Raw genomic sequence first — 20,920 nt, forward strand, 5'->3', positions numbered from 1 at the left:
TTATTGTGGTTGTTGTCGCTTATAGTCATGGAAAATTCCTTTAAATCTTTGAAATTGAAGGTTTTATTAGTTGTATTCTAATTAGTTTTTAGAGAAGACTGTTGTGACTGTTAAATACAATTGAATATATTTTTGAGTACTCATTCAATGTTGTAAACACCTACAGCTTGAAAAGAAAAGCTGTCAAATAATTTCCTTAGAAATTGTTTTACAGCCTCCCCGTATATTACAAGAAATCTTAAGTCAAACACTGGAAGAGATGTCAGAAGATTCAGAAAAGGAAGACTATTCAGACAGAACAATCAGTGATGAAGATGAATCGGTATGTTTTTCTCAACTTTATTTTACTTGGAGATAAAATTTGTATTATATAAATCCCCAATTAAAATATTATAAAATCAAGTGGATATAAAAATCAATTGGATGTTTAAATTATTGTCATTGAAGTTGGGAAATAATTTGGTGAAAAAGCTAAGCTATCACTGGGAACACTATGCCCTGTGTAGAAAGAGAAACTATATTTGTATTTTTTTTTGAGAAAATATTTTAGCTAAGATTCTTCTAGGTTTTATTAAAATTTATATATGAAATTATTGTAGGGTTTTAGTTTTAGGATTGATGTCCACTTATTTTCTTCTATGTGCTGATTAGATTGTGTTACATCGTAGTATGAATCATAGTAGAACCACCATGTTCTAACCTTATTGTGTATCACCATAACAGTTTATTGTGGCTCTGATGTCATAAAGGAAGAGACATGGAAGAAGAAAAAGGGGGGGAAACGTAGTATTTAAAATTCTTTAGTCTGTTTCTACTACATATTCTGAGAGATTTCCTTCAAATTTTATTAAAGTATAAATTATGTATGTAAACTAATGTCCCGAAATAAGCTCTTAAAGCTTACTTTAGCTACTTAAAAGGATTTATGGCTTTATGTGTCTTTCTTTTTGTTCATTTAATTTTTTTTTTTTCTTGAGCCAGTTTCACTCTTGTTGCTCAAGCTGGAGTGCAATGGCGCGATCTCGGCTCACTGCAACCTCTGCCTCCTGGGTTCAAACGATTCTCCTGCCTCAGCTACCCAAGTAGCTGGGATTACAGGCGTGTGCCACCATGGCTGGCTAATTTTTTTGTATTTTTAGTAGAAACGGGGTTTCACCATGTTAGCCAGGCTGGTCTCAAACTTCTGACCTCAGGTGATCCACCCGCCTTGACCTCCCAAAGTGCTGGGATTACAGGCATGAGCCGCCACGGCCGGCCAATTTTATTCTTAATTTAAATTGTTTTCCCAGGTTTATCAAGAATCTTTAAACTTTATTCCTTCCATAAAGTCATTATTATGACCACACCCAGTGGAAGAGGAGGAATGAAAGATGGAAACTTTAAGGTTTCAGGATATTTGAAGTGTTGGGTGCATTGAGACCAGTAGCCGATAATAATCCTTTAATTTTCTCGTTTATTAAAGGTTAAAGACATATACTCAATCCCAAGTACTAAAATAGATGTAAAAAAATTCTGGATTTGAAAACTGTTGGTTTTTAAAAGAGAAATATTTTTAAATTCTTATTTTAGGATGAGGATATGTTCATGAAATTTGTAAGTGAAGATCTTCATCGGCGTGCACTTTTAACAGGTTTGAACCTATTCATATAGTTTTTGTTTAGCATAAAACTTTGAGTGGATAAAAAAGAAGATGAGGAAACTAAAAAGTCAGATTGAATAATATAGGGAATGATTATTCTAGTAGATTGTGAAAGAGAAATGTATCCACTTGCAGAGTTCAAACTTTTCAGGTTTGTTTTAGGTAAACCTATTTTATATTAGAAAATAATAAATGAAAGTGGTGATTATCTTATATTTAACATAAGGATTTACCTTGTCATTTCTTTAAATGTATTGACTGTATGACTCAAGTTATAACGGACAGATTATGTTAGAAGTACATCTTCATTTAAACGAAGTACATTGTCTAAAGAGTCTCCTTAATAAAGTCATTCATTTGCAACTGAACGTGTGTGGACATCTTGATGTATACTTAATTTTTAAAGATTTATACTTAGAATTGTACTTTCAAATGCTAAAATATCTCTACTAAATATTTACATATGTGTCACAAATACTCTGAAATTGGAGTTAAGGCCTTTATCTTTTTTTTCTTTTGTCTTTTACCACCATCCTAAAATAAATCTTCCTGTTTGAAATAACCACCATTCTTAGTTTGGTGTGTATCATTCTAGAACTTCTTTGCATATACACATATCTATACCCATAGGCATAGAAATTTTATAGTACTGTTTTGTGGACATTTCCCTGCTACCCTTTTCTGTTTTTTAAATTTTGCCAAGCTATTAGGAAACGGTAGATAACTCACTCGTTTAACTAGCATTTCTGGGATTGCTAGAAAAATTGAGAATTACTTCTATAGCATTATTATCTACTCATATTCTTAGTTGGTATGAATTGCCCATTTATAGTAATCCCTTTATGTTGCTTCCTTTGTTTAGAACATTACCAAAAGCAAGGTGTAAAACATTTAATCACCCCTAAATGTTCCTGTGTCTCTGCAGTAGATCCTCTCCTTCCAGGCTTCACCCCTGGCTCCAGGCAACCAGTGATTTGCATTCCCTCCCCTATATTTGGCTTTTCTAGAATTTCACAAAACAGAATCATACATTTTGTGTTTTCTGTCTTCTTTCATTTAGCATAATACTCTTGAGATTTATCCATGTTGTTGCATATATCAGTACTTTCTTTTTATTGTTGAGAGTTATTCCATTATATGAATAGACCACAATTTCTCCATTTAGCCATCCATTCATGCCCATTTAAATTGTTTTCAGTTTGGGGCTGTAATGAATAAAGCTCCTGTGAATATTTTTGTACAAGTCCTTGTCTGAACGTGTTTTTGTTTCTCATGGATAAATACCTAGGAATAGTAATGTTGGGTTATATGCTAAATATATACTGTATGAGAAACTGAATCTGTTTTCTAAAGTGGCTATATCCTTTTGCATTCCCAGCAATGTGTTATTTCTTCGCCAAGAATTCTTACGTTTTAATTCAGTACAAGTGTGCTTTTTTCTTACCTCATGGAACATAATTGTAATGACTCCTTTAAAGTTCTTGTCTGATAGTTTTAACATCTGGGTTATCTTGATGTTAACATTTGTTGATTGCCTTTTGCCCTGAGAACTGGTCCTATCCCTGGTTTTCCATTATCCATGCTATGTTCTGTAGATTCTGGGTCAATGTATTTCTTCTAGCAGGCAATCAATCCAGTTAGGTTGAAGCAATAAGTTCTGGTGCCCCTTCTGTGGATAATTCAGATCTCAGTTCTGATCTCCAAGCCTTTGCTATGCTTGTTTGGTTCTTTCCCATGCCAGTGTAGTTCAGGGGTTTTGAGACTTGTATAGATGGTTCAAAGCCCTGTTTAGTTCTCTTAAGTTTTCCTTGTATTGGTTTGGGACTATCTTGCACATGTGTAATTCAGGGGTTGAGCTGAGATATTTGTGTGTGGGTGGGGGGTTGGTTAAAGTTTCAGTTAAGTTTTCATAGTCTCTGAGAGTGTGTCTGCTTGCATAGCTCAGGGATTAGGATGAGACTTTTGTGCGCTCATACACAGGATTAGGAGATACCTTTCTTTGGTTCCTTTCTTCCCTTCAGATTCCCTCCACACTGTAGGGACCCCTTTTCCTGGTTCTGTTAAGAAAGACTGGGTTTCTGATTTGGAGAAGGAATTTTCTTTTTATTTTCTTGTATGTGTACATATTGTCATTTCTTAGTCTAGGCCAGAATTTCTCAACCTCTACACTACTGACCACCCCACCATGTTCTCCCATGACATCCTGTATATGCCTGCGTGGTTGCCCTTGCCATATCTTATCACCTAACCCTTCCTTCTTTCTCTCTGTACTGAGAATGCCTTGATCTCAGAGGCTGTCTTATCAATGTTTGTATCTCTTCCAAGCACTGGGTCTGGCACATAGTAGGTAATGACTAAATAGGATGTTATTATTGTTAGGGTGGTGTGACTAAATTATTCTGCTCAAGAGAAAAAAGGCTACTCTCAAGCATTTTGGAATCAAACATTTATAATAAAAATAACTCCAAACTTTAGTAAACGGAAAAAAAAAGGACTCAGTATCTATCTGAGATTTAGCCATTTGCACCACGACACTGCTCTGTGCATGGGGCCTGCCATTCAGCAGGACAGAGCAAACAAGGGGCTGGACTCACCTTCCTGTGGGGGTGCTTCTCTAAGTATTAACTCTACAGTCTGCTCGTTTACTTTTCAAATTCTTCGGATAGTTATGTTTTTGTATTTTATCTAGAGTTTAGTTGGAATTAGTGAGAGAGAAGGCCTGTATAAGACTTATGTTGCCACAGCAGGACTAGAGCTCTTGTTCATTAACTTTTGGGTGAATGACAAACTTGCGAATTTTACATGTGGTTGCTGGATTTTGTTGTATTCAGTTAAAGAATGTTGGACTTTGTCCTGATTAGCAGTTGTTTTGCTTGTGGATCAGTTTCATTACTTTGAGGCTTGCCTTTCAGCTTTGTTAGAGTGTGTCCAGCCAGAACAGTCTTTACTCCGGGGCTGAGTTCATTATTTAGGTGTCAGCTCACATGTTACCTCTTCAGAGAAATCTTGCCTGACCACCCTATCTAAAATAGCATTCTCACTCCCACTTTCCCGTTTCTAATCTTCATTTATATTCCTGTGTTTTATTTTTGTAGCATTTATCATCACTGAAATTATCTTGTTTTCCTATTTATATATGCCCTACTACAGTGTAAGCTCATGGTGGCAGGGACATTGTTTTTTTCACCCTGTATGGCAATTGTCTGTTTATAGTTTTTAGCACATAGTAGATACATAAGTATCTGTTGGATGAATGAGTCTATAGAACAATCCTGATAAGTAGCTAGGGCAGGTGATATTATTAGTTATTGACGTGTAGTAAGATTTATGTTCAAAGAGGCTGCCTTGCCCAAACAAAGTCATACAAAAACAAAGTGATAAAAGGGAAGGAATCCAGTTATCTGAGCTCTAGTCCAGTTGCTGTATCCGCTGTTGTACAAAAATAACCAAGAACTAAATCTCGGCAAAAAGCCACATTTCAGAGGTGAAAGAGCAAGAGGAGTCAGGGAGACAAATGGAAAACCAAATATGTGGAATGGAGGGGGAAACCTAGGAAATGTATCATAAGAGAAGTGCACTTAAGGAGGGGTGATCATCAACGTCAAACTGATGCCATACAGTATCACACCAAAACACCAGATCACTGCACGGCCTGCTTGGCATGGCCCCATACTAGTCTATGTGAATTGCGTTCCTGGCATTGTATAACACAGTAGCTCTAGAAGGAGAACTGAGAAAAAGTTGTGACTGAGTTCACTAGTAAACCTTGAGAATACAGTTCCAGGAAGTGGTGAGGAATTATAGTTCGTCACTGTATTTAACTCGTTAGACAAATAGTGTGACTACATTTAAGAAGAGTCAAAGTAAATGATTTGCTAGAAAAGCTACGAGAAACATGTTTTTAAACTAGTAGTGGTCTTTTAGAATAAATGAATAGTATAAAGGTCAACTATTTTTTGGCTATTGTGAAGATCAATCATCACAAAATTTCATTAGTACTTTTATAAAAAGTGCCATGAATTATAAAACATTTATAATGATACCCACGCATTGAATAGTGTTGAAAGGAAAAAAGGAACTATATAAAAATTACAGGAGTTGGTATTTTTCTTCTTCCCACTCATGATTGTGTTTGAATCTTTTTTTCAGCTGACTCTTTTGGTGATCCCTTCTTCCCTCGGACTACACAGATACTATTAGAATATCAGCTAGGGAGATGGGTGCCACGTCTTCGTGAACCACGGGATTTATATGGTGTCTCTTCTTCTGGTCCACTGAGCCCAACACGGTGGCCATACCATTGTGAAGTCATCGATGAAAAAGTCCAGCATATTGGTATGTTTTTAGCAGTTTGGGGGATTCATACATTAGCAAACTTACTTTGCCAACCTCGATTTTAATGAGCAGACTCGCAATGTTAGAAAACAGTACATTCCAACAGAAATGTAACGTGAGCCACATATGTAATTTTAAATTTGCTTGTAGCCACATTTAAAAAGGCAAAAAGAAGAAAATGAAATTAACTTTAAAAATGTATTTTATTTAACCCAAACATATCCAAAATATTTCACATTCTTTTTGTACAGAGTCTTCAGAATCTGGTGTGCATTTATCTTTACAGACATTCGAATTGAGATCAGCCACATTTCAAGTGTTCAGTAGCCACATGGGCTTAAATGGAGGCACTTACAGCATTTGCTTGGCTCCTGAAGCTTTAGCAATTCTAAACAATTCCAAAGGGCATGACGGTGTCCCAGGCACAAACTCATACACAGAGTGAAGTCACAGATGGAGGCTGTGCCGGAATGGCTGTGAGCTGTAGTCCTGCTCTTTGTAGCTCCCTGTCTCTTTCTCCTTGTTTCCTCCTTGTGGGTCTGTCTTCTTCTTAGTGTATCTTTATCTTCTTTTACCACTTTCTGCCTTTTTCCTTTTTTCCATTTCTTTTCCTCTTTCATTTTCTCTTTCTGCTCCTTTGTCTTTTTCCCACTTTTTGCTTTTTCCTTTAATGGAGGTTTATGAAACTGAAGAGTATATATTTTAGTATATATAGATTTTAATGTTTCTGTATGTGTCCATTCCCAAATTCATTTTTTGCTTTTCCAAGTAAAGCTTATAGCCTCATCTCTCCAATCCGTGCACAGGCATGACAGAAACATCCCGTTGTTCATTATCTTTTCACTGCCATGACTTTCCACCTTTCATTGATTGAGGCACATAAACATATGTTATCACCAGGTAGAGATCTTATGGACACTCATTGGTGAATAAAAAAAAATTACACATACATACTTTTTATAACTACACTTATTGCAGTGTCTACTAGGAGTTCTTAAAAACTAAATTTTCTTCATATATCATCTGGCATATAGATAGATAGATATGGGGAGAAAGGATGGGTGGAGAGAGAGAAAGAACACTGATTTTTGTTCATAGAGGACAAAGTTAATTTTTCTCAAGAACTCCAAAGTTATAGGGTTAAAAATATATTAAAGAATTCATGCTTAATAGTACTAAACAGAATCACTTATTTACACAGATCTTTTCAAAGCTGGGTATATATTTATCTTCTGTAGTATAGGATATCTCTCTCCCTTTTTCTCTTTTCAGTCCTTCTACCATTGTCCCCACCTCTCCTCTGCTACCACCCCCTCCAACCTCATTTTTGCTACAGCACCAGGTCAGGAAATAAAAAAGTCCAGCAGAGAAAACACTGCCATGCTACTGAATTTGAACCTTCCCCCAAGCCTTTCTTTTTGTACTTTGGTTCTGTTTCCCAGCCTCCTCATGACATATCTGTGGCAGAGGGAATGGATAAGGAGCAATAAAGGAAAATCCCTACTGCTCCTACTGTGAACTTCTGCCTAATTTCTCTCTGGTAGCAGTGACAAGACAATGAGAGCAGAAGAGACCCAAAAGGAAGAGGAAAGCAAGACCCCGTCGGGCCACTGCTTCTCAGTGTCACTTCCAGCCACGTGTGCTCATTCCACTCAACTTGGTTCCACCTCACCTAACTAGAAAACCCTTCTGTCACATCCTTGCCACACCTTTCTTTTCCTGAAATTTCCTAGCCCTCACTTTCAGCGGTCATTTTGCCCTCAGTCACAGGAGTCACCATCAGCAGCTCAGAGTGGGGAGAGTTTCTATTTTCCTTGGTTGCTTGGTAATCCCCCACTGTTACTGCTGAGGTTCTTTCAGATGAGGGCAGCTGTGTTTCTGGCCTCTTCTATTGAAATTCTAAATATAGTTTCTAACCAAAATATTGTTGTAAGAGTGGCTAGAGTTTGTGGTGCCTCCTTTCAGATATCTTACATAATAAATAGGCTTTGGGCTCTGTGAATCCAGCCTCCACCCTGGTGAAGGTGCAGCCTCTCTCAGCATACGTTTCCCAAGATCCCCAGAGTCATGATGTCACACAGCTACTGGTCACACTATCTGTGCAAGGTATAGTTATGCTGGATAAAAGCTTTATTTTGGGCTGTGGCACTGTTCTTTTATTTTCAGTCTGTGCCCCTGACATTTTTGCAAGCTCTGCTGGTCCTCAAGCCAACTGGAACACCCAATACAATACATCCTTGTGTAGGAAGAATCAAAATCTTCTCCTATATGTGTCCTTGATGGCGTTTTCCACTTTGCTTGCTAGCATTTCAGAAAGTTTACTTCCCACAGTCTTACATATTGCTCTAGACCTTGCTTTTGTCACTTGACTATTGCAAAGATTTTACAAATTTGGATATTTGAAAGGACTTATAAGACTTCACAGAGCATTTCTTCTGTGTGGCTTTTATTTAAAGGCATAGGATACGGTGCAGCAAGAGAAAGATACTGTGGCAAGCATTGGGGCCCAGGTGCAAGCTTTCCAGGGGCCTTATTCACACATAGACTGCCTGTCTTCAGATTGAAACACCAAGATCTATGTGATGCATCTTAGCTTCAGAAAACCTCAAGACAAAAGTTCCCATCTGGGTTTTTAGACCCTGTTGTCATGACATCAAGCCAGGCTGTCTTCCTGATTCTGCCAAATGAAAACCATCAGTAAACAAACTGGCCATGCGGGGTTCTCAGGGGGAGTTTCAGACAGTAAACAGCACATCATTAATCTTACTGTTCTTATCTTGGCCAAGAGTCAAAGCTGGACAGCCAGAATTCCCAAGAGGTAAAAATAGAGCTTTTCCAGTCCAGCTATAAATTAACTCTGTCTTACACAGTCATCTATCTTGAAAGACTTTCCATATCAGTTTATATATATTAGTCTCCTTTTTTATAAGCTGGTACATCAGATTTCATTAAATGGATGAATCAGAATTTCTTTAACTGGTACCTTATTAATGAATTTAAGGGGTTTCCAGTCATTGGCTCTGACAAACAGAACTGCATAAATATTCTTTTATGTGTGACCTAATGCATATACACATACATATTTTGGGGGGACATTCCTATAATTTCTGGTATAAGGATACTGTCAAATTTCCTCTAAAAAGAGTTGCATCAATTTATAGTCATAAAAGCAAATAGTTTATGAGTATGGTCAGGGGTCCTCAAGACAACTCATATTCAACGATTTGCTACAAGGACTTGCAGAACTCAGAGAAGCCATTATACTCATGGTTATGGTTTATTATGTCCCTGAAAGGACACAGATTAAAATCAGCAAAGGTAAATGGTGTATAGCAGTGGTCCCCAAACTTTTTGGCACCAGGGACCAGTTTCAGGGAAGAACATTTTTCTACAGATGTGGGGGGATGGTTTTGGGATGAAACTGTTCCACCTCAGAGCATGAGGCATTAGTTAGATTCTCATGAGCATCACACACAACCTAGATCCCTTGCATGCACAGTTCACAATAGGGCTTGTGCTCTTATGAGAATCTAATGTTGCTGCTGATCTGACAGGAGGCAAAACTCAGGTGGTAATGCTCGTTCGCCCACTGCTCACCTGCTGCTGTGTGGCCTGGTTCCTAACAGGCGATAGACCAGTACTGTTCCATGGCCTCAGGGTTGGGGACCCTTGCTATGCGGCAGAGTCCAGATGAGACCAAGCACAAGCTTCCAGTTGTTCTCTCCCTGTGGAGTCTTAGAAACAGCACTTAATTCTCCCAGCCATAATGTGAGATAATATGAAGTGCTGCAAATCAGGGAAGCTCATCTAGCTTTGATGTCACTGGTTTCTGTTGCAGGTTGGTTATATTTACATTCAGTGCCCACATGGCTGACCTTAGTTACTTAGTCTCTGGCCTTTCCAGGGGTCAAAATTGGTACTGTGTGTCCAAGGCCTCTACCACCACCACCACCACAATAAATCAATTGTTAGCATAAACTACTATCTGACATAGCTCAAGGTCCCAGGTAAACAAAGATACTCTTATGAGGCAAGGTATTCCAAGGCATCAGAGGCTATCTCCCAAGAGTTTAGCAAGGTCCAAACCTTTACAATGTGCAGGGTTTGGACAAACAAGGCCTGCTGAGTTAATCATTTACATACAGGCTACCCACTGTCCCTTGGCCTAGGCTCTCTTTAACAAAGAGCCTGGTTTGTAACTAGTATAATTATCTCCTATTTTAATATTCTGCTATTTATACGTTTTAACAAACTTGTGCATAAATACTCAGCATAGAAATTAACTCATAATAAGTAGATCCAGTTCTTAGCCCATTTTTCATTGATACTACATACCAAGGAGGCTGTGATTCAATTTTCCAATACATTTGATCATCATCATATGACTTACTTACCTAAGGGAGAGGAATCATACCAACAAAGCCAGTGTTATACTGTATCTGCAGTATTGTAGTAGATGTAACCTGAAAAATAAGAATCAAAAGATAATGGCCCATTACCTCTGTCATTAACAATTAATTGGTCCAGTTCATCATTATATCATATGACTAGAATGTCTCCCAGAGCAATGCCACTCGAGTTTGCAGGCTTCCATTCAACCTTTTCAGCTTCTAAGAGTAAGGTTAGTCTTAGAAAACTGACTTCACCTTTTTGGGCATCTAGTATAATTAAGCTAAGAGACTACAGTCTCTTGCTCTGAGCCTCTCTCAAAACACCAGTGCAGTACTAGATTTTCCTCATTACCTATTTCATTTATTTATTCCTGTGCCTTGGCTATTTCTCCTATTTTTCACTTGTCATAATTTTTTACCCAAACATTTTCACCTTTGGGAGAGTTGTTAGGCTTAGCCACTGTCCTGGTCTAGATTGCCAGCAGTAATACCAGTCTAGCTCATGCTTCCTTTCAGCTCATTCCCTTTTATTTAGAGTAAGGATATATAGGTACAGAACTAGTGGGCTATCTTGACCACCAGGAAATACAGCTGCATTCACTATCAATCTGAATTTTGCCAGGTGGGGTGAAGACACAGTCCACCCCGTTAGGCCCTTAGCAATTCTGACATAAAGGTTGAAAGGTAAGTTTCTTGCTTAAGAATGATTCCTGTTTCTAGCACCTGCAGTCTCCAACCACTGCCCCAGGCTGGAAAAAAAAGAAAAGTTGAGGTGACTGGAGAAATCACTTTGTAGTTTGTACCAGTGTCCTCCTCCATCCCTTCTCCAGATCCACCATAAAAGTAAAAGAATTTGTCAAGTGGGGACCCACTCTTGTCCCCCTCATGTTGAATGTGCATACACATGAAGGTATATATGTCAGCCCTTCTTGCCTTTATCACCCCCCATTTTAGAAAAAAAAAATGTTTCAATTACCTTTTCCAATTCTCTAGTAAACCACTAGTCCATTTTGATGTGGTATCTTTTTGCCCATCATTAGACACTATGGGCTGTAAAGTGTGTTTCTTGGTCTGAAGAAATATAACTTGATGGTCCAAATTGCCACAGTATCTTCTGTTTCAGTCCTTTTATAGTATTTTAAGCATTTTGTATCCATCTACCTCTGGGGGTGCAAAGCCTAGTCCAGAGTAAATGTCTAGTCCTGTCAGGACCCTTTTATAGTCTCTGGGGGCTACCACAGCATTCTGATGTAGTTACTTGTCAGTTGTATGTGCCACCTTCTCCCCAGGAAATCTGCCCATAGCCACCTGTGGTCTCTGTCTCTCTTGAAGTATTTATTTATATTTTGTGCCTCAGAGGGAGCAAGAGAAATATGCCAACAATCAGCCCGTGCCTACATTCCTACACCTCTCCCATTTCCATTTATTTCATGGACCCACATGCCCACCTCAAGTAAACACACCAAGTTTTCCACTTACTGGGTCCAGTCATCATCTGATCCTGGAATTGTTCTTCTGGTGGGCATTCACATGTGCTACTTTAATGTGCCCCTAAATTCCATGGTGATTATTTTTAAATGGAACTTTTATGCTTATTCAGTTTTTTCATCACTGCAAGGACAGCATATAGTTCAGCCTGAGCAGATTGTTCTTACCTTCTTCAATCAGAACTTTTCCATCATCTGATGTAGTATGGACTATCCACCTTGGAACTGCCATCAGTCAACCTAGTAGCTCTCTTTCAATAGAGAGCTGTTCATAGGGCACTGCCCAGGTGGCCATAGGATTTGGTGGCTCCTCAGCTGATTTCAAAGTAGGCTCCAGTGGAAAAGAGACCTCCTGTACATGAACAGAATGAGTACCTCCTTGCACTGTCCCAGTAACACTGTCCTGTATAAACCGTTTCCATTTATTATGGAGCCCTTCTGGGCACTGCCTTATTAGAGTGTTTCTTTCACATCACTTAAGGCATTGTGGGCATTTCAGCTTTCACGGTTATATGTCCTTCAGTATAATGGTTAATTTTATGTGTCAGCTTGACTGGGCCACAGGATGCCCAGATAGCTGGTAAAACATTATTTCTGGATGTGCCTCTGAGGGTGTTTCTGGAATAGATTAGCATTTGAATTGGTAGATTCAGTAAAGAAGATCCACCATCACCAATGTAAGGAGGTGGGGCGTCATCCAATCTATTGAGGGCCTGCCTGAATATAACAAAAGGATGGAGGAAGGGTGAGATCTCTCTTCTTGAACTGGGATATTCATCATCTGCCCCAGACATCAGAGCTTCTAGTTCTCAGGCTTTTGGACTTGGACTGAATTACATCACCAGCTTTCCTAGTTCAACAGCTTGCACACAGCAGATTGTGAGACCTCAGTCTCCATAATTCTGTGACAATGTATATACGCATATGTGTATATTCACTGATATAATACACACACACACACACACACACACACACACACACACACACACACTACTGGTTCTATTTTTTCTGAAGAACCCTGACTAATACATTCAGTCACAGGGGCATTTTCAACTAATGTCCAATAGCCAGTTAGTAATTGGTTCTCAAATGCTGTATATCTTACAGCTGCATCCGAAAATTTTCTGGTCCAAATTCCGGCAGTCACTGCTGGATGGTGCTCACAAGGTTTTTCCATAAGCCCCAATCTCTGGTCCATACAGGGCTACGGTGGAGAAAATGCGTCGGTACCAGCAGCCCAGTTTCTAACACGTCATTGATTAAAGGTGTAATCTATTTTTGTGCACCAGGTATTCTATACAATTTCCAACTAAAATCTTTGGGCTTGGACAATTCTATAGGTTCCCATTTAGCAGGTATACTGGATAAAGGGCAAATTTACATGCCTTCGGTTTTACAATATTAGGTAGGTCCCCAATCAGATATAAAATCCATCCCAATACATTCAGGTAAAGGAGATACATCCAGTTCACATGAAGTCCATTTAAATATTTCAGTTTTAATCTCAACTTTCACCTTAATTTCATCAACCATTTCATGGCTAAGTCGTCCCAACCTAATGGTAGTCCACATTAGGATTTCACCAACAGATTTTGGAACCTCAGTGCATTGGTCTGCCATGTCAAAGAGTCCCAGAAAAGCTTATTCTCCACCCCCTGTCCATTTTAACCACACGTGCATATAGCCCATGTCCCCAAACAAGGATCATACTAAAGGACTCTGACCCTTTTCATCAGTCTTTGTCCATATTAGTTTGTGAGACAATTGCCACAGATGATTTGAGGTAACATTTTTCATTGTCCTTTTTGCCTTTCAGCCTTGTTAATTCCTCCAGACTAAGGTAAATAGAAGAGATTTGTTTAAAGCTCTTCAAAGTCGGGATATGCCAGGAGGCCCCATTGGTCTATGAAATCTCCAATAGTGCTTCATTAAGACCTTTGATCCCATCAGTGTCCAACCTGCTGGGATGAGTCCCTTGATTCTTCCTTTTATCTTTCCCTATTCTTTCATGACTCATGTTATTTTAGCTGTCAGTTTTTTCAGCATGTTATTTGTCCCTTTGTTGGAAACCCTGAAGCTAGTGTCTGTAGCTTGGACCAACTGAAATTCAAGTTTGGCCCAGTGTCAGGATTTGCCTCAACACTTTACTGTCATTTTAGCTATTACACATAATAACTGAGAGATTGTATATTTAGCTTGTTTCTTGTCATTTTGCATTTCCTTATGCATCCAGTGAGCCAACTCTTTGGGAGTTAGATTTATCATTTCTAAATTCCAGTGATGACTTTTACTTCTAGTAACTGGTTGCAACACAGCTGCTGCTTCACACAATGGGTGGCCCAGTGGCCATACAGAATCAAAGGTTTGTCAACTCCCACCCTCTTATCCTTCCTTTTCCCAAACCATTCTTTCGCCACATTTCAGTGAGTCAGGGTAATTCTAGTGAATCCCACTTCTAATGTCATCCGTGATAGGAGTCCTCAAGACCACCCCAAGGTTCAATGATTCATTAAAAGGACTCAAGAAATTCAGGAAAACCATTACATTAATGGTTGTGGCTTGTTACAGTGAAATGATACAGACTAAAATCAGCAGAATTAATTTAGGGCAGAGTCCAGGAGAGACTAGATGTGGGCTTCCAGTTGTCCTCTCCCAGTGGAGTTTTATAGACAGCACTTACTTCTTCCAGTCATGATGTGAGATAACACTCATGAAGTACTGCTAATCAGGGAAACTCATCCAGCCTTGGTGTCCAGAGTTTCTATTAGGGACCAGTTATGTCTGCATGGAATGTCCATGTAGCTGGCCTTAGTTATTCAGTCCCCAGCTTCTCCAACCAAAATTAATATAATGTGGCCCAGAGCCCCCCACCACAACTAACATTATTAGCATAAACTATCTGATGTAGCCCAAGGCCCCAAGCAGACAAAGAAACTCTGAACAGGCAGAATATTTCAGGGTCTTAGAGGTTATCTCCCAGGAGTTGGACAAGGTCCAAATCTTTCTTTGGATGTACAGGGTTTGGACAGCCTAGGCCATCTGAGTGCTGCACAATGAGAGTACCTATTTTCCCATACTCTCATCAATACTGTTAATCACTGATTCTGGTTTTTGACAATCTGATATTGTTTACTTGATATGTGTTTTTTGTTCATGTATTCTTTATGGATGAGATTGAATATTTTATCTACTGACTTTATATAAGCTACCTGATAAAATCATTTGCCCATTTTGCTATTGATTGGACTTTTTTTCTTCTTGATCTGTAAGTGCTGTCTATGCAAGAGATTTGATTGCTGTGTCTTATATGTTGCATGCTATTTTTCTCAGTTTTTCATTTGCCTTTTTGTCTTTGTCATGCATAAATTTGTAATTTTTATGTAGTTACTTTGTCTATCATTTTTAAATGATTTCTGGGGTTTTGAAATTTTCATACTTATTTCTTAGTAGTGTCCAAGTGTATTTTTTGTGATTAAATTTTTGATCCATCAGGAATCCGTTTTGATATAAGAAGTAAACTTCCAGTCCAGTCCTATTATTAAATGCCTGGTGAGTTGTTCCAACAAAACTTATTAAATGAATTATTTTTTTCTACCCACTTACAATGCCACGTTTATGATATACTAAACTTTTAGGTCCAATTTTGAATTCTGTTCCATTAATCTGTCTTTCGATATGCTAGCATGAAACTCTATTACTATAGCTTTTAAACTATAATTCTGTTATGTGGTAAACTTAGTTGCTTACTGTTTTAAAGATTTTTCTGGCTACCTTTGCCTAATTATGTCTCTATATGGAATCTAAAATAAGCTTTCCTAGTTGTCCTAAAATAAATAAACTGGTAACTTTATTGTGATCACGTTAAATTTATAGATTAACTTAAGGAAGAGTAACATACTTTTAAAATTGCACCTTCCTGTCTAATAATAAGATTTGTCTTACCATTTATCCTAGTTTTCTTTTATCTCCCTTATTATAGTTTAAATTTTTTTTTTCTGCACCGTTTCTAAGTTTATTGTTAGGTATTTTATTTTGTTGCTAAAACTAAATATTTTTTGTTGTGAGAATAGCAATTTCAAATCGAATATTTATTATTTTATATTTTCTAACTTGTTTACATACAGGAAAGTTATTTTTGTGTGTATTAATTTTGAAAATTGTCATACTTTGTTTCTAATATTTAAATTATTATATATGTTCCAATTATACAGTTATATTATCCTGTATTAATGTAATTATATCTCCTAATTTCCAGTTTTTATACCTTATATTTCTTTTTGTACTAAATGCATTTACTGGTACTGTCAAAAAATATTTAATAATGTTGCCTTTATGTTATTCTTCATTTTAATGGGACTAGTATTACTGTTTTCTCATTAAGCAAATTATTGGCTTCTGGTTTAAAATAAATTTTTTTGATTCTGCTAAGGATTTACCAATTTATTCTTATATTATTAAGAAAACTTTATCAGAAATTAGTACTAAACTTTATTAAATGCCTTTTTAACATCTATGGGGTAGAGGGATTATGATATTCTCATTTGACCTATTATTTTGGTGAGTGATATTAGTTTCTTTAATATTGAACCAGTTGTATAGTATTGAAATAAAGTGCAGTTAGTCATTGTGAATAATTTTTAGTGGGTTGCTGAATCCTGTTTTCTCATTTTATGCAGGATTTTTGCTTTAATATTCATAAATAAGAGATTTTTAAAAATTTTCTAGCTTGTGTACATTTTCCAGGTTTTGTTATAAATGTTATTTAGAATTCTTTGCTTTAGAACAGTTTCAATAATGTTTTAATTAATGTTCTCTCTAATTTCGAGAGAAATCTTCTAAAACTGTGCATATTTTGTTACTGTTTTAGACAGAGAATATTGTTATTATAAAACTTCTCAGTTTCTTCTTTGTTAGGTCTAAGTTTCCTATATATTCTATTCCAGGGACAGTTTTGGTTATTTATTTTCCTAGAAAAATGCTTTTCATGCAGGATTTTAAAATTCATTTCATAAATTTAAGCAAAGCATTCTCCTATAATTGCTATAATTTCCTTTAAAGATAGGAGACTTTTTCCCTTTGTCCTAATATTTTACATTGTGTTTTTGCATTCTTATTTTTCTCCCCTGAGTATGTTGGTAGGCTTTATCTTGTTAATTTTTTCAAAGAATCAGTGCTTGAAATTATTTACTAGTTCAGTTTTGTGCTGTATTCTAATAATTTATTAGTTAATTTTTTTATAAATCTGATTTATTTAGATTTATTTTGTTCTTTATTTAACCTCTTGCTCTGTATTAACTTCCTACTTCCCAATATTTTATTAAGAATGTTTTCAAATATGCAGAGAAATTGAAAGGATTATACAGGAACCCATATGGCCATCAACTGGATTCTTATAATAATTTACTATATTGCTTTATCACATATGTAGCCATCTATCCATCCCTGTCTTTATCCATCAAGTCCTTTTAGTTTTTTATTCATTTAAAAGTAAGTTGCAGATATCCTTACATTTCATCTCTAAATACTTTAGCATGTATATTGTTACCTAGAATTCCTTTTTAGTTTTGAGGTACATTTTACAAAAGATGAAATTCACAAATCTAATTGTATCAGTGAATTTTAACAAATTTAACAAATGCATACATTTGTGTAATCTAAACCCATACTATAGTATAGAACATTACTGTTATAATTACTTTTTAAAAACTACTTAGGTGTAAATCTAACAAAACATGTGCAAGACTTGCATTCTTAAAACTACCCAATGTTGATGAAATAAATAAAAGAAGATCCAAATAAATCAAGAAATATACCATGTTCATGATTAGGACTAAGCTCAACGTGGTAAGATGTCAACTCTTCCCAGTTGACACACAGGTTTAAAGAAATTCCTATCAGGATTTCTTTTTGTAGATGTAGACAAAATTATTCTAAAATTTATATGGAAAGGCTAAAGAACTAAAATAACTTTTAAAAAAAGCAATTTTGAAAATGAAGCATAAAATGAGATAAAGTAGCCTCTTACCTCAAGCTTTATATAGCTACAGTAGTCAAAGCTATGTGGTATTAGATCAGTAGAAGAGAATGGAGAACTCAGAAGTAGAACCACACAAATATTCCCAAGTAGTTTTTGACAAAAGTGAAAAAGCAATTTAATGGAGCAAAGTTTGCATTTTCAACAAATACTGCTGGAGAAATTGGATATCCATAGGAAGAAATGAAAGAGACAAGGGAAAACTTCAACCTAAGTCTAACACCTTGTACAAAAATGCATTCAAAATGAATCATAGATTTAAATGTAAAACATACAATTATAAATCTTTTTTAAAATAGAAGAAAATCTTTATGATCTAGAGCTAGGCAAAGAGTTCTTAGAATTGACACCAAAAACATGATTAATAAAAAATTGATAAATTGGACTTCAGAATTAAAAGCTCTTGTTTTGCAAAAGACCCTGTTAAGCATATGAAAATACAATGAAGAGAAGGAAAAACAAAGAGCAACATGCTTATACCAGTTGATTCTATCTTCTTTTATTTTTTTTAAAAAAGCTTTCCCAGAAATTCCACCAGAAGTCATCTTTTTACCTCTCATTGACTAGAATTATATTGCATGGCTACTCCTGGCCACAGGCAAGCCTGAAAACTTACGGTTTTTTTAATGGAGGTACATTGCTGCCCTGATAAATTCAGGTTTTGGTAAGTAAGGAAGAAAGTTAGAATGAAAATTTGGAGGACAACTAGCAATGTATAGAAAAACTAGCAGTGGAAATTTGGAGGACAACTAGCTGAGTGCAGGGCCTTATACTCCTAAATATTCTTTTGTTCATGTAACAGTGGACTAACTTGAACAACTACTTGAATCTGCATATGGAAATGGCTTATCCTGGCAATTACTTAACAAAGCCACCTATTCTGCCTTATGGAAAATAGTCATCTTTTATATCTGCCACATAAGACAAAATAAAGTGGCTCCTCAGCACAACTTTGGAAGTGCTATGAAATCTTTTGGAGGAATACTTAGATTTGGATACCCCTGAAAAGAAGAAGTTATGTGAAATTTTGTGGCATGTGATTTAAATGCAGAACAAACTGTCTGCTGTAGTTGCAAACACTTTAAAGGCTTGAGTATTACCAACTTGTGATGATGTATGCAACTGTCCTGAGAATCCTGTGCTAGAAAACTAAGAGGATGTTATTATCAAATTAGATGAGAACCAGATACAGACTAAAAATGAATTAAATAACTAAGATGAAATGGACACAGGACTGGCAAGACACAAAGTACTGAAACTGACTCAAGAGGAAATAGAACATCTAAATAGACATATAACAAGAGATTTAATTAATAATAGAAAAACTACTATAGAGAATAGCTTAAACCCAAATAGCTTCATTTGCTGAATTCTACCAAACATTTAATGTTTAGAACATTCTACCAAACAATTTGTAATTCTTCAAAAACTCTTCCAATAATAGAAGAGGAAGGAATGCTTCCCCATTCATCCCTATGAGGCCAGTATTACTCTGATAACAAAACCACACAAAGACATCACAAGAAAACTACAGGCTAATATATATTATGAATATAGATGTAAAATTCATCAGCAAAATACTAGCAAACTAAATCCAGCAAAAAATAAAAAGAATATATATCATGAAAAAGTGGAATCTATCCAGATACGTTGTTTGCTCCCTGTACCCAAAAATCAATTACTGAGATAGAACATATCAGTAGAATTAAAAAGAAACAAGATCATTTCAATAAACACAGAAAAGGCATTTTTAAGAAATCCTACACCCTTTCATGACAAAAACACCAAATTAGGAAGAGAAAGGACTGTCCTCAATGAAAGGCATCTATGGAAATCCCACAGCTAATATCTACTTAATGGTGAAAAGACTAGATGCTTTCCCCATAAGGTCAAGAACGAGACAAAGATATCCACTTTTCCACTTTTATACGACATTGTAGTGGAGGTTCTAGCCAGGGCAATTAGACAAGAAAAAGAAGTTTAAAAAATCCAGATTGGAAAGAAGGAAGTAAAACTATATTTGCCAATAAAATAATTTTGTACATAGAAAATCCTAAGCAATCCACTGAAAAAAACTTTTAGAACTAATATATGAGTTCAGCAAGGTTGCAAAATACAAGATTAATATATAAAAATCAAATGTATTTCTGTGCACTTATAATAAACAACCCTAAAATGAACTTATGAAAACTATTCAATTTGCAAAAGAATAAAATATGAATACATTTAGGTATAGAGTACAAGACATACTCTAACAACTACAAAACATCTACAAAAGATCTACAAAACAACTACAAAAAGATCTAAGTAAATAGACATCCCATGTTTATGGATCAAAAGACTTACTATTATTATGATGACAGTCCTCCCCAAATGAATCTACAGATTCAATGCAATTTCCATTAGAATACCAGTGGGTTGCTTTGTAGAAATTGACAGGCTGATACTAAAATTTATAGAGAAACTCAAGGAACCCAGAATGGCCAAAAAAAGAAAACAAAAACAAACTTAAGAACAAATTTGAGAGCTCACACTTTCTGATTTCAAAACTTACTACAAATAGTAATTTAGACAGTGTGGTACTGTCATGAGGATAGACATGTAGACCAGTGAATAAAATTGGAAGTCCAGAAATAAGCCCATGTGTCTGTGGTGAACTGATTTTTGACAAGGATGGCAAGACTATTCAATAGGAAGAGCATTGTCTTTTCAACAAATGGTGCCAAGACAACTGGATAACCACATGCAAAATAAGTTTGTCCCTTACCTCACACCATATACAAAAATTGATTTGAAATGGATCAAGATCTAACTAACAGCCCGAACTATAAAACCCTTACAAAGAAACATAGAGGCAAATCTTCATGATTTTGGATTTGGCAATGGATTCTTAGGTATAATGCCAGAAGCACAAGCAACAACTGGAAAAAAAATAGATAAATTGAACTTTATCAAAATTGAAACTTCTGTGTTTCAACAGAAACTGTCAAGAAAATGAAAATAAAACCCATAGAACAAGAGAAAATATTTGAAA

At 36.3% G+C, this 20,920-nt stretch overlaps 1 protein-coding gene across 4 annotated transcripts in view; it reads left to right on the forward strand.

Annotated features, from left to right (window-relative positions):
• Window positions 1-20,920, forward strand: part of LOC115837948 (cytosolic carboxypeptidase 3-like) — a 29,082-nt gene that overhangs the window by 1,158 nt on the left and 7,004 nt on the right. For 2 of the 4 annotated variants that reach the window (XM_030825722.1, XM_030825721.1), the window contains exons 2-4: window positions 215-322; window positions 1,570-1,630; window positions 5,789-5,974. In XM_030825722.1, coding sequence (XP_030681582.1) covers window positions 260-322; window positions 1,570-1,630; window positions 5,789-5,974 — 310 coding nt within the window. In that variant the 5' untranslated portion in view covers window positions 215-259. Of the gene's footprint in view, window positions 1-206; window positions 323-1,569; window positions 1,631-5,788; window positions 5,975-7,246; window positions 8,802-20,920 lie in introns of those variants that run through there. The other 2 variants (XM_030825719.1, XM_030825720.1) reach the window with 2 other exon arrangements.

Source organism: Nomascus leucogenys, chromosome 13 (genome assembly GCF_006542625.1).
Source record: "Nomascus leucogenys isolate Asia chromosome 13, Asia_NLE_v1, whole genome shotgun sequence".
Taxonomy (NCBI): Eukaryota; Metazoa; Chordata; class Mammalia; order Primates; family Hylobatidae; genus Nomascus; species Nomascus leucogenys.